General features: G+C 40.5%; 1 protein-coding gene across 2 annotated transcripts; it reads right to left on the reverse strand.

The window, feature by feature from the left end:
• Positions 1 to 5,828: 5,828 nt before the first annotated feature.
• LOC148036892 (ABC transporter G family member 22-like) lies at positions 5,829 to 12,741 on the reverse strand. Of its 2 annotated transcripts, XM_087675812.1 has the most exons (10): positions 12,587 to 12,741; positions 11,936 to 12,463; positions 11,584 to 11,702; positions 11,150 to 11,403; positions 10,147 to 10,486; positions 9,663 to 9,983; positions 9,125 to 9,409; positions 8,554 to 8,838; positions 8,017 to 8,124; positions 5,829 to 7,251 (listed from the first exon to the last, which is right to left on the reverse strand). In XM_087675812.1, the coding sequence occupies exons 2-10, from the start codon at positions 12,408 to 12,410 to the stop codon at positions 7,012 to 7,014; spliced, it is 2,427 nt and encodes an 808-aa protein (XP_087531938.1). In that variant the 5' UTR covers positions 12,411 to 12,463; positions 12,587 to 12,741; the 3' UTR covers positions 5,829 to 7,011. The 2 variants fall into 2 exon arrangements, with proteins under 2 accessions (XP_087531938.1, XP_087531940.1); XM_087675814.1 differs by lacking the exon at positions 12,587 to 12,741 and having other exon boundaries at positions 11,936 to 12,549.
• Positions 12,742 to 13,211: the final 470 nt, after the last annotated feature.

The raw sequence follows: 13,211 nt of genomic DNA on the forward strand, positions 1-13,211 counted from the left end.
GGCTTTGTGGAAAAGGATAGGGTATACATAGTGTACAAGTTGAGAAAGAGTATCTCTACACTTAAGTAGGTACATAGGAAATGGTACACAATTTGATGCTTTTATGCATTTGTAAGGTTATTCTTGCATCACTTTGGACCGGTGTCTTTACAAGAAGAAGGCCCGTGATAGTAGCCTTATCATTTTAGTACTATATGTTGATGGCATGCTGATTAATGGGTGTGCTTATACTAAGGTGGATGCTTTGAAGAGTCATCTCAAGAAGAGCTTTGAAATGGAGGACATGGGGCATGCCTCTTACATACTTGGTATGCACATTACATGCAATTACTCTAAAGGACTTCTCTACTTGTTTTAGGAGTACATCTATAGAGTACTTGAGTGATTCCATATATAGGGTGGTGAGCCTATTGGTTGCATGTTACCTTCCCATGTGAAGGTCAGTTAGGTAGATTATCCCTAGTCAGATGATGAGATAGCCGAGATGGCCAAGATCCCATATGCATTCATAATGGGTAGCTTGTTATATGCCATGATGGCCACTAGACCTTACATAACATTTACAATGGGAGTTGTGGCTCCTTATATGGAAAAACCTATCCAACATCATTGGGAGATGCAAAGGTTATCATGAGATCCCTTAAGGGCACTGCAAATATATGCATTTGTTATAGTGGCAGGATATTAGAGTTGTGGGCTACATAGACTCAAATCATGCAATACATGTAAATAGTAGAAAGTCTACCTCTAGCTATATATTCAATTTTACTAGAGGTGTGTGTCCATGGTGTAGAAATGCATGCCCTTGTCTACTACCAAGGCTAAGTACATTATGACCGATTGAGACTTGCAAGGAAGCCCTATAGTTAGGCAGTATGGTTGTAGATTTTGGTCTGACTTATGACTCCTACATTGCATTTGGACTCTATGAGTTCCATCTAGTTGGCACGTAACCTCGGTCTTTCATGTGAAAGACCAAGCACACTGAGGTTTGTTATCACTTCATTAGAGAGCTGATTAAGGACAAGCAAATAAAGTATTTGTCAAGATCTCCATTAACAAGAATCTTACTATTTTTCTCACTTAAAGTATCCCAGTGGAAATTTATGCCTTCCTTAGGAAGTTGATTGGTGTAGGATGAGATAAGGTCTATTTCTCATCCTATTGTACTTATATGTACACCTTATATTTTTTCATCTTTTTCTTGTTCTCTCTTGACTCGTGCACATTCGCCTTTAAGTGGGAGATTGTGGGGGGTTAAAGGATGCTTGTTTCTAGTTGCCTACATTTACTTTGTACACAATGCATGCACAGTGTAGACCAATCATGTTGGCCCCCTTGTTGATGTTGAAGGTGCAGTAGAGGTACCAGTTAATGTGGCTATGATTAATACTACTATAGTAGAGAGAGAGAGAGAGAGAGAGAGAGAGAGAGAGAGAGAGAGAGAGAGAGAGAGAGAGAGAGAGAGAGAGAGAGAGAGAGAGAGAGAGAGAGAGAGAGTGTGTGTGTGTGTGTGTGTGTGCGTGTGTGTGTGTGCGCGTGCTACAAATCTGCATGGGGGGTTTGTCTCATGCAGTATTAAGAAACTCTAACATGTCATTATCCCCAATGGAAACTAGACCTGCTTGGAGAAATGGAAGCATATTCATTTGTTGGTATGCAGTAAAGCTAGGAAGAAGAAGCCATGAGTAGTCCTTTGGATGCATGAAGCTTTTCTTTCCATATCTAGAAACAAAACAAGTTGAAGGTGCAAGCTACTACTGCTAGACCTTCAATTCAATAACATACCCAATGATTAGAAAAGCAAGTATCCACACATTCAACTTGAACATACCAGTGGTTATGGGATACTAATCAATCATGTAAGCTTTGCACCCAACTAGATCTAGGCAAAAGAATGTTGGCCATTTGCTGGATGTTTCTCTATGAAGTCTATTTATTAGAATTTGAAGATGTTGCAAGCATTAGGAAGCCTTATGTTTATGTGGAACCTACATTGTGAATATGTTCCCTCCCAAGCCATATACTAAATATGGTACACAAGATTTAACTATTCAAGACATATGTAGTATACTTCTTCGGAAAATATAAAACATAGATGGGTGCTAATGGGGCCCATTCCCTATGAATCCTTGTATAAATGTTTGTGTCTATAGCTCTCACACCAGATTGCACATGGTGGGCATGGATGTGGGGATCTAGACAATGATCCAATGAGATTGGCAAGAGAGGGGGGTTGTTGAATAGTTTGAAGCCCTTGATCTTTCGCACATAATTGTGAAATGGTTTGCATCTCAAACTAAAGATGATGAAGAGATGGACACTCGGGAGACCTTTGTGGAGGTGATGAGTACATATCGACCACCCCCTCCCTCCCTCCCTCCCTCCCTCCCTCCCTCCCTCTCTCTCTCTCTGTCTCTCTCTCTCCCCTCTCTCTCTCTCTCTCTCTCCCCCTCTCTCCCCTCTCTCTCTCTCTCTCTCTCTCTCTCTCTCATATGGGCAAGGACAACAAGTGTGCAAAGCCTCTTTTTTTTCTCTCTTATAAAGATGTTTGAACTAAGGATTTACAACATGCCTTTTGGCCAACCAATAGGTACCAATGAAGCCACAAAGCTACACTAATGCCACCTCTAATCTATACCCAAAGAGGATGCAACTTGCCCAACAAGAGATCCACAAGCAACCACACCACCTTGCACATCCCTTGGGTCCATATGAGCATGGAAAGACTCCCCCCTCTCTCTCTAGAATCAATTTGAACTTTTACATTATCATTGGTGCATTTATTTAGGGATAACTATGTGTGCAATAAAACAGTCTAAAGAAAATTGACACTAAACCACAACAAAGTGCACCCCAAGGTCCATATTACAATTATTCCCTAAGACCATGCCATTATGAATATTTAGTTGTATAGCAACATAGCATTCTTTTAAAAGTAAAAAGTCTATAGTGAAGCACACTCCATGATTTAATGAAAATATATAACACTTGACAAACCATGCTATATTCATTGACCTAAGACTTTGTAGTGTGCCATAAGGTCAATGTTTGATTAGGGGTTTTTATAGGCAAGTTAGGGGCTATGATTAGGGCACAATAAATCCCTTACGTGTCAAAGGCTTAGGATCACACACTCACTCACTCACACGTTTTCTCAATGAGAGCATATATCGGTAACCAACAACCTCATTGATTATGAAGCTAATCTTTGGTTCTTAATCTACATCACACATTGCTTTCCATGACTGAAGAAAGAAATCATCAAGTGTGTAAACCTCTCCTAGAGTGTGATTAGGAAATAATGATCAAATATTAGGAAACTAGGATTGAATATCTATTGAATGCGACGAGACTTCTTACTTTTTAAGCTAAAAGTTTCTCAATAAAAGCAAACTAATAAGACAATCAAACCAATCTTTGTTTGTACAATTGGCAAGATCATTCATAGATAATAGTAAAAGTGTTCACAAAATGGTGCATGGACCCCCTTGCAAGCACTCCTCCAATTTTAGCTCACACACACACACACACACACACACTCTCTCTCTCTCTCTCTCTCTCTCTCTCTCTCTCTCTCTCTCTCTCTCAGAGTGCCTTAAAGGATATTTCTTAATACCCTTTGAATACACAAGGCCATCACAAATCTCACGGAATAATGTTGGAGCTTGAGCTACATTCTTCCAGGGTCTTTCTAGCCATCTTCAACTTTAGATGCTACTCATTACACAATTGGGGTGGCTAGCCTAATTTCTTATGAAACTGCACCTAAAGGGGTAGCTAGGTGTTTACGTTTGTAGAGCCACTAGTACTAGGATAAATATTTGGCTTGACTCTCATGTGTATGTAGGAAATTCACCTTTTAGTTTGTAATACTATGACAATACTCTCAACTTTTGCTATAATGATAAAATTTGAAGGTGGCAATGAGTTTGTCCAACTTAATATAGTGTGACATATGCTTTAGATATGAAGGAAAGATAATTTTTTCTCATAGTAGCATGAATAACATGCTTTACAGATGATGTCTAATTTATAATGGGCTAATATCTTGCACTTTCATGTTTAAAAATCACATTTTTATAAATTTATAGCACATTCAATCTATCTTGGAGAGAGAGCAATTCTTTTATTTATCTTATATATTCAGAAGATATTTCATGGGGTTTACCATGTGGCCAATGTACAATCCCCAAAGCTCACTATGAAACTAGTTTCTTTATATTCTCTCTCTCTCTCTCTCTCTCTCTCTCTCTCTCTCTCTCTCTCTCTCTCTCTCTCTCTCTCTCTCTCTCTCTCTCTCTCTCCATAGTGTCGATGACACAAGTGAGAGAGAGAATATAATATGTTTGTGTGTGTGCATACGTGCGTGCCACACGCACGCGCGCGTGCACGCACACGCACACACACACACACACACACACACACACACACACACACACACACACACACACACACACACACACACACACACACACACACACACACACACATGATTGTTATGTTTATGTAGTGTATATGTATATTAATTACATTGTAATAATGATTTATAGATATATTATTATATATGTATACATATACATACTCGTAGTTGCCACACACACATACATTTCAATGTTTTTTCTTATGTATTAATTTTTCTTATCGTAACTCTCTCTCTCTCTCTCTCTCTCTCTCTTTGTGTGATTCAATACTTTAACATTTATAATTGTGTGAAGTATTGGCCTAGAACCAATGCAAGGTAACTTGCACACATTACTATAGCCTTCCAACAAATAAATAGTTGATCATTTTATGCTTCACTGAGCTTCATAATCTTCAAACAACGTCATTCCCACCACTAACAATAAAAACTATGATGGAAACCATATCATGTGTGATGTCTTTGATCGCACCAGGAGAACACCAATGCAAAGTGCTAGGAGAATCTTGATGTGGAGCGCCTAGTAATTCTAATGAGTGGAAGGGCTTTAGGGATAGTAGGAAACCTTTTTGCATGAAGCTATGGCTACAATATACTATATTTGATAGTTGATTTGTTTCTATATGGGTTAAGCTTGTGCTTATATAGTAGAGGTGTCAAGCAATGGTGAGAACATGGCATAATGGCTTGACTTTATGGGTAAACTACCTAGTAGGGACTCATGTAAATAAATGTATAAGTGAATCCCCTCAATACCCATTATGTAAAAGAAAGGAAGTGTCTTTCACTTTTTTGAGAATGTAGCAATGTTGGAGCCATTTAGATCAAATTCAAAATGAGATTGTTTTGCATAGTGGTATTGCATGGTGATAGATAATTTTACATGACCATGCATCCTTTAATCACAAAAGTCTTAGAGTGTGATTGAGCATTTTTTATAAGACTCTAGCTATAGCATCAAAGGTTTGGTCCTAGCTATACCTCTAGATCTTTTAAAACCCATTCTCAGCTTGTGTTTAAGTGAGCATGCTTTCTGAGTTGATTTGAGGTTTCATTTTAACAAGGTAGACTTAAGGTCTCATCTTGAGGCAATCAATGTAAAGAATCTACCTCGATTGTGTATTCCAAGTTCCTATGAAGAAGCCCTTGTATTCATATTCAAGGTAATTTGACTATCTTCTAAAGTAGAAAATGTCATTTTAATTGAAGTTTCTTTGCATGTGCAATTCTTCCTCCCTACTTTAACCAACCCTTCAATAGAAATTTGTGTATAAACACATCCCATAAATATCCAAAGATCATATTAATTAAAATCATCTCACTAATTAACTTACATGATATGATATGTTTACAAAAAGGGAACACTACAAGGATCTCATAAATTAAGCTCCAAATATTCTCTCTTATCACATTTATGACCTTTCATGATAGTTTATGCACAATTATTCCCATCAGCAAGATGCATCTTATTAAGCCCTAAGCTTTGTCCATTATGGGACCTAGATCATATGCAAATCTTTGTTGAAGAAACAAAGAACGCGGAGCTTCAAGTCTATTTGCTGAATTGTGATCCAAAAATGCAAGCACGCCTGAACTGTTTTTGTATAGTATATGCACTAGCTAGAGGATGCATGCCCTTTGAGCTAAAGTCCATGCACACATTGATTTTTTCAAACTAAATATTTTGCAAGGAAAATCATGGAAATATATTCCCTTCACAAAGGTAAAAAGTAGGGAATCAAGCCATTTTGCAAGCAAATTTCCAGGTGTGGGTTACTTTTCTCGGCATTAGTACGCGTGCCATAGGTACCATAGACAAGCAATCATTTGTGTTTATATGCTTCTTGAGAAACCAATGAATGATATTGCAAGTAAAGTTACTCGGTGAGCCCCATTGTTTGAATATGGGGGTGCCTTTTGTCGTGCTTTACCCTACAAATCACATGACTTCTTAAGCAAGCACCAATCTTAGCGTGTGGGAGTACAATAAAGTTGCCACTTTGATAAAGCCAGAAAGGGGCCATGGAGCGCAGTATGAAGAAGAAGGATATAGGTCGAAGGTGGACGTTAATGGGTTGGCATGCACAAGTTGGTGGGTGTATCGGAGAGAGAAAGGTGAATCACTTTATCTTGAAAAAGGCTATGTGGGATGCTACTTGTTGGTTGGGTCCGTTCAACCCTAGCTGATGCATCTTCGATCATGGATTAGTATAGGAGGGCCTCTCTTTTGTGAGGAAGAAGAAAGGATGCATTATTCTTGCGGGGTTACTAGATAGGTTCGCGCAGCCCAATACGCTTCTCTTTGATGCCTCCCTTTGTGCTTTTAGTGATATGTGAATGAGATGAGAGCGGTGTACCCACCACCACATAGAAGGAAAGTCGTCCTTTTCATTGCATAAGATAAGGGAATCCATAATTCCCTTTCAAGATATCGAACTGTGAGATACACCTTCTATGATCGGAAAATCTTCTCCTAACGACCTTAATCAATGAGCCTTATCACCCCATGAGCCTTATCACCTTTTCCTTTCTATCGACCTAAGTGATGGTTTATGCCACGTGTCAAGGGTGATTCTTCAAGGAGCTCTCTAGGAAGACAGCTGCATGCGTCTAAGACCCATGTAGGCAAGCATTCTGTAAGCAAACACCATGATCACCATGGCCAATACTGGTTTTATAATGCCATCCATGTCACTAGTGTTGATTAGTTCCTCGCTTGTTCCAATTTGGGGCAACTTGACATGATGGTATTGCAATTGAGCCAAGATATCATAGGTGTGGGCTTGGAATGAGAAGTACTTGATCCAAGCAACAAAAGGAGGGATATGCTGCAAGTAGTGGACCAAAAATGTGTTAGATGATTGAAGTCAAACATTCTCTATGAAAAAGCTTGAGAGTGGATGAAATTATGAACCAAATCAAGTGTTTCTTTCAACGATTATGTTGAATCCTATGATTTGAGGGGGAAAATGCGTGTGCAAGCATGCAATACAAGGATCCTTGCCTATGCATCAGCCTACACGTGCATTTTGTATGTATATGTGCATGCATGCATATGTGAATTTATCAAAAACACGATGCAAAGTAAGTTGTATATAAGAAAAATTCTGATATAGACACCTTCCCTATTTTCTTTTGCTTTTGTACGTTAAACTTCATTGAAAATGAGCAATTGATCTATAAATATATTCCATATTGCACTAAGGCTCAAAAGTTTAAGTGGGTCCCATTGCCATTGTAATTGCCAACTATTTTAAACCACTTTGAAGTTTAACTATGAAACTTTTATAATGTCTATGTGTCCAACCTCTTTATGGATGTACCTTTAGTCCTTTAACAACTTTCTAGTGTACATGCAAAAGTAGGCCCCAATGAAAACCCAGAATGAAAGTGAAGTTTTGGCAAACTTAAAATCAAAGTTGCTAGTAACCATGAAAAATCACATTCTTCCACATGCATGATGTGCAAATTACCGCAAAATGTATAAAGAATGACCCTTTATCCTAACATGCTCAATGCTCTTTACTTTCTCTATAGGATAGGGAGAGAAGTTTGATAATTAACACTAAACCTATGGTGTAACAAAAACCAACCTGTACAAAGTAACCTCCGGTAAGCATGAAAGCCAATATGCAAATGGATGCAAAAGTGGTGGCCTTTTGGACATCCATCATGATTGCACCAATCATCAAACCAAAACCCTGACCATAAATAAGAGTAAATAAGAAAACTGTTAATATTGTACTTGGAAAAAAAAGAAAAAGAAAAAGTTCATCACAAATGCTTTGAAGGGAGGTTTTCTAGGCTTATGGCAAATAATGAAGGCATATGTTAGCCTCGTGTCTATCCTTGACCTACATCTTGAGGTTTCCTATATTATTAAGGAGCATAGCAAACTTGTGAGGCAATTGATTATCTTTGTAGGCAACACATCAACATGTACATTTGATGGAGTAATATACTAGAAACTTACTAAGATGTGCTTTATAAACCTAGGCTTTACTAAACATTACACATGCTTGTACAAGATAGGACTCAAAAACAACTCCCTCTTTTAACAGAAGGACAAACTCCACTATTTGAGAAATTTTTGGCAGTTCAAAAGAGTACTATTATCACAGCTTGATTACCTGAGATGAAATGACCGTTAGGAAGATAGTAAGTTGGGTGAAAAGGAAGATCAATGCATTTTGTCGAAGATTTGCCATGAAGTAAAGGATGGTGGTGAACATTATTGGAAGGACTAGATCAAGGGGGAGGTCGCCAACTGTGCGAGCAATGAAATAGGCACTCAATCGATACATATTGGAACTGCTCTCCTTTACTAGCATGGCCCTTTCCAAAGGGAACGTGAGGATGGCTGTAAAGAGAGGAAGGTAGCTCCAAAAGACTGCAAAGAAGAAGATGAGGCCCCTCTGCAAACAACATTAAGATGCATTAATTAACATCTTGTGAGTATTAATTACATTTACGTATAACATGTCTACTAAGATGAGTTTAGCATTACAAGGTTCTTCCTAGCTATCTTGGAAGAGTTAAACTTCTTGCCCAAAATATGAAAAAGATGGAGTACGTATCATTTGAATATGAGCTATGAATAGACTTGTAACATCATGCTTGCTTTCTCTTACTTTCACAATTTTAAAAAAACATTAATCACCATTAAAACCAAAAACATATGTACTAGGGATCCTTCCTTACTTGGTCTTGTAATTGTTCTGGAGTTGTATACTTGGATTTCCACCATATAGCCCCTGCAAGAAGGGCAGATGCGACCACTTGTACTATTCGAATCACACTCAAATACTCATGGCGCCTCTCCTTTAAGCCACGCATTAGCAGAATGGTAAATTGATCCCACCATGATGTTTCCCATCTTCGTTGCTCCCACATGGCTGCCTTAAGTTCAGACTGACCTCCCCTCTTCTCTGTTGTTTTTGATGTTTCTAATGGTGTAATTTGGTTCTCGCAGCACTCCACCAAATACTGGTGCATCCAATGTAGCACACATTAGCCCTACTTCAATTCCCATGTCTTTAATAATGCTAAAAAATTCAAGATAAAAAGACATTTCCAAATACTACTTGGATAGAATTTCCTTTCAATGTGGAACTTTTTAAAATTCCCTTCAACCATTCTTAACTTGTTTATTGTCACCTTTACAAGATTTGTACAAAATTCCTATTAATATGCCACATTGGTATAAGTGAAATCTGACTTGAATAAATAAAATTCTTACCTTTTTCACATCCCTTGCTAGAAGAGTCGATGGAGTTGGAGGAACACTAGCATCTTTTGTACTTGGCTTTTGTTGCTTGCCTTGCTTGATGGTGGAGGGTAGAGATATATCATTAGTGTTGCCAGAGCAAAGGTCTAGCAAGAAATCGGCTGGATTCATGGGTATAAGTGGGCTAAATCCAATGGAATCGAAGTAAGTCATTGCCCCTCTAGCTTTGCCAAAGTAAACACAATGTCCCTCTGATAGTAGTAGTAGCTTGTCAAACATGTTAAATGCTCTACTTGATGGTTGATGTATTGTGCTTACAACTGTTCGACCTTCCTGCAAATTAGTACTTTAAATGTTAGTCCATTTGCCTAACCACTAACCCTCTTCTGTTATCCAATTATATGTGTCCCCTCTAATCACAACATTCAAACCTTTTGCAACTAGATTGCTTGAAAGTTTAGCCTTTTCCATTGTGCATATACAAGGCCATACTTACATGAGCTATGTTTTGGAGTAGCAGTATTAAGCGTAGTGCAGTTGTAGAGTCCAACCCCGAAGTGGGTTCATCTAAGAAGAGTAGGGAAGGATCAATAAGGATCTCTTGCCCAATGCATACTCTCTTTCGTTCACCACCAGATACTCCTCGTAAAAATTGATTACCGATGATTGTGTCACGACATTTTTGTAAGCCTAACTGGGCAATGACATTTTTTGCCCTCTCGACTTTTTGTTGTTTGGTGAGCCATTTAGGGAGTCTTAGAAGGGCAGCAAATGTTAATGTCTCTTGCACTGTAAGATGGGGAAAAAGTACATCATCTTGTGTGACAAAGCCCATCCTGCCAAGGCAATGTTTGAAATAGAATGTGAGATTTGAATATGCTTCTTTACTTTGATTTAATTAGCTTTTATCTAGTCCAATGCAAGACCTTGAACTAGTCTCAATAGAGAGGTTGGAACTTGGAATGTATTTTTCTCCCTTAAAGTCAAAAAGGGGGGAAGTGTTTATAGTAGAAATTTGAGAGAAGTTGAAGTCAACACGGAACCAAATAGAAATATAAAGTCGTGCCTTTTCCTCCCTTGAAATTGGAAAGAGACATTGAAATTTCCCTTCGCCCAAGGGAAGTATTTAGTCTTTTGTGTAGATAGATGCAACTACTTAATAAGATACGACTTATTTGAGAGCAATCACCATAAGCGTACTATACATGATAGTTCCTTCAAGATGTGACTTGTCAAGAGTAGACTAGTTATGCCTTCAAAGATGGTGGTAAGATATGAAATATTTCAAATTTGGGGTATTGTATTGAATGATATTTATTTGGGGGAAAATGTGGCATATGAAGGAATGATGCATTTCTTATGTGTTTGTACAATGTTCACAATAAGGTCATAAAGTTATTTTCGTTATCATTATCCTTATTATTAGTGTTATTACTACTACTATTACTACTACTTTGGTGCTTACTTTCGAGATGTTGGGCCATTCAAAAGATTTGTACCTGCTTTTGACGTTCTTTGTGTAAGGTAAATTGTTGTAAAGGATTGAACCAGAAATATATTGTGGGTTGGATTTTCTGCCACCCAAGAGACTAAGGAAGGTTGTCTTGCCACTTCCAGAGGGGCCCATCATGGCTAGCATTTCACCTCCACCCACACTTCCACTGATCCCGTGGATGATTTCCCTTTCCACCGCAACCTTCCCCCTCCACTTAGCTGCTTCCTTGAGGACCACCTTATACTTCACGTCCACAAACTGTGTATAAAAATTTCAATGCAAACAAATTGATACATATTTAGCCTTCAGAAAACCTTTCAATTCAACAATTTGAAGAGATTTTAATGTGATTATGCATTTTCCTTTTCCAAAAAACTTCTCGATCTCATGGATGACGAGGAGAGTGACGTGAATGATTAAAGAGAGTCCGTTTTTCACCTTGAGGCAGATGCGCAGGGGTGGGTGGTCGTCTTTGACGGGCTTTCCGAGATCCAGTTCTATGTCATCGGGCTCCGCTTCCTCCTCCACAGTAGCGGCGTAAGCTCTGGCGGCCTCGACTGATGATGAGGGCACAAGCAAAGCATATCAGGAAAAGAAAAAACACGACGGGTACGAGATAAGTGAAGCGTAAGCAGAGAGAGCTGGACGGATGGGTTGATGAGGGTACTGAGAATATCGGCAGAGTGATGGGAGAGATTGTAGGCAGGGATGATAAAAGAATAACAAGCGGATTAAGATGAAATAAACGATTAGGTTAAAGGGGAATATTAAGAGAGGACGTGACAATTACCGTCGGTGTAGAGTTGGTCGCCTTCAGGGATGTGGACGTGGGGGCCGGCGATGGAGAAGGGGATGTGATGGAGTGGGCTGGGGCTGGTGTGGGAGAGGCGGGGGCTGACGTAGGCGGCGTCGCGGTGGTAATGGAGGGCGTGCTGGGCCTGGAGCTCGTCGGCGTCGCTGAGCCGGCCGCTGGGGGGCGGCTGCAGGCCGTCGACCGCGGCGATGCGGGAGGCGGCGGCGGCGGCGCGGGCGGCCACGTAGTGGGCGGCGCCCTTGAGGATGAGGGAGGCGGAGCGGCGGGCGGGCGCGTCGGAGGAGGCGGGCGAGTCGCAGGCACTGGGGGTGTAGCTCCCCATGGTCATGAAAGCCGTACGGGGCGTCCACGGGGTGGCTCTCGGGGTGCCGCCGTAGCTGGGAGTGCCGCCATAGCTCGGGTATTCGTCCACCGACACGCGCCTGCCACCCTGGTCATTGTTGGCCGCCATCCTGTGGCACAGTGATAATAGCTTGTCTCTTGGAAAGCTTCCTTGTAACGCACCTGCAAAACCTTAGATTAGAGGCCCCCTAATCAAAGGTCCCTCGAGCATCGACCCAATATTCCTCTTCTTCTCCTTCTTCCTTACAGCATAATAAAATCGTATCAACACATATGTATTTATACCTCTGCTGCTAGCTCGTCAAAAGCTAAGGCGCCCCGATCTGGCAGTGATCCTGAGCTACGCGTTGAAACTCCGGGAAGAGAGAAAATTCTTTTCAGTATTTTTAAATAAAATGCCCCCGCCGACTTGAGCTTTGCCGAAACGTTGCACCCCCCGGCTATATAGAATTCCTCACACTCCTGCTGCCTCCCTGCCTCGTATGAGAGAGAGAGAGAGAGGGGGGGGGGGCCCCGGGGTCATCCATCGCTGGGGGCCAGCCGCCAGCAGCTCAGACCTTAGCTAGACTTGTCACTTCACCTACTTCCTTCCTTTTTCTTTTCTTTTTTTAAAATAAAAAAGCTCTTTTTTTCGATCACGTGAACGTTTTCGTAGCGATACCAAAAACCTTTGCTTTCTTCAGCACGTTGTCTAAAACCCGGGGACACGTGTGCTCCACGCGTCCACGTCACTCCGAGTCACGAGACTTGCTGGCTCCTTCCGATTCGTCCACCTGAGGGTTGCACAGACACAAAGTTATACACACTCACACACACTCTCTCTACTCTCTACGTCATTCCAGAGCCGCACAGCCTAAGGCCCACACGGTCAAGGGTACCACCCAATACCACTCCGGCTTGCATACGAGTT

Source organism: Lygodium microphyllum, chromosome 4 (assembly GCF_053477565.2).
Source record: "Lygodium microphyllum isolate KBCC chromosome 4, Lygodium_microphyllum_v1.1.10, whole genome shotgun sequence".
Taxonomy (NCBI): Eukaryota; Viridiplantae; Streptophyta; class Polypodiopsida; order Schizaeales; family Lygodiaceae; genus Lygodium; species Lygodium microphyllum.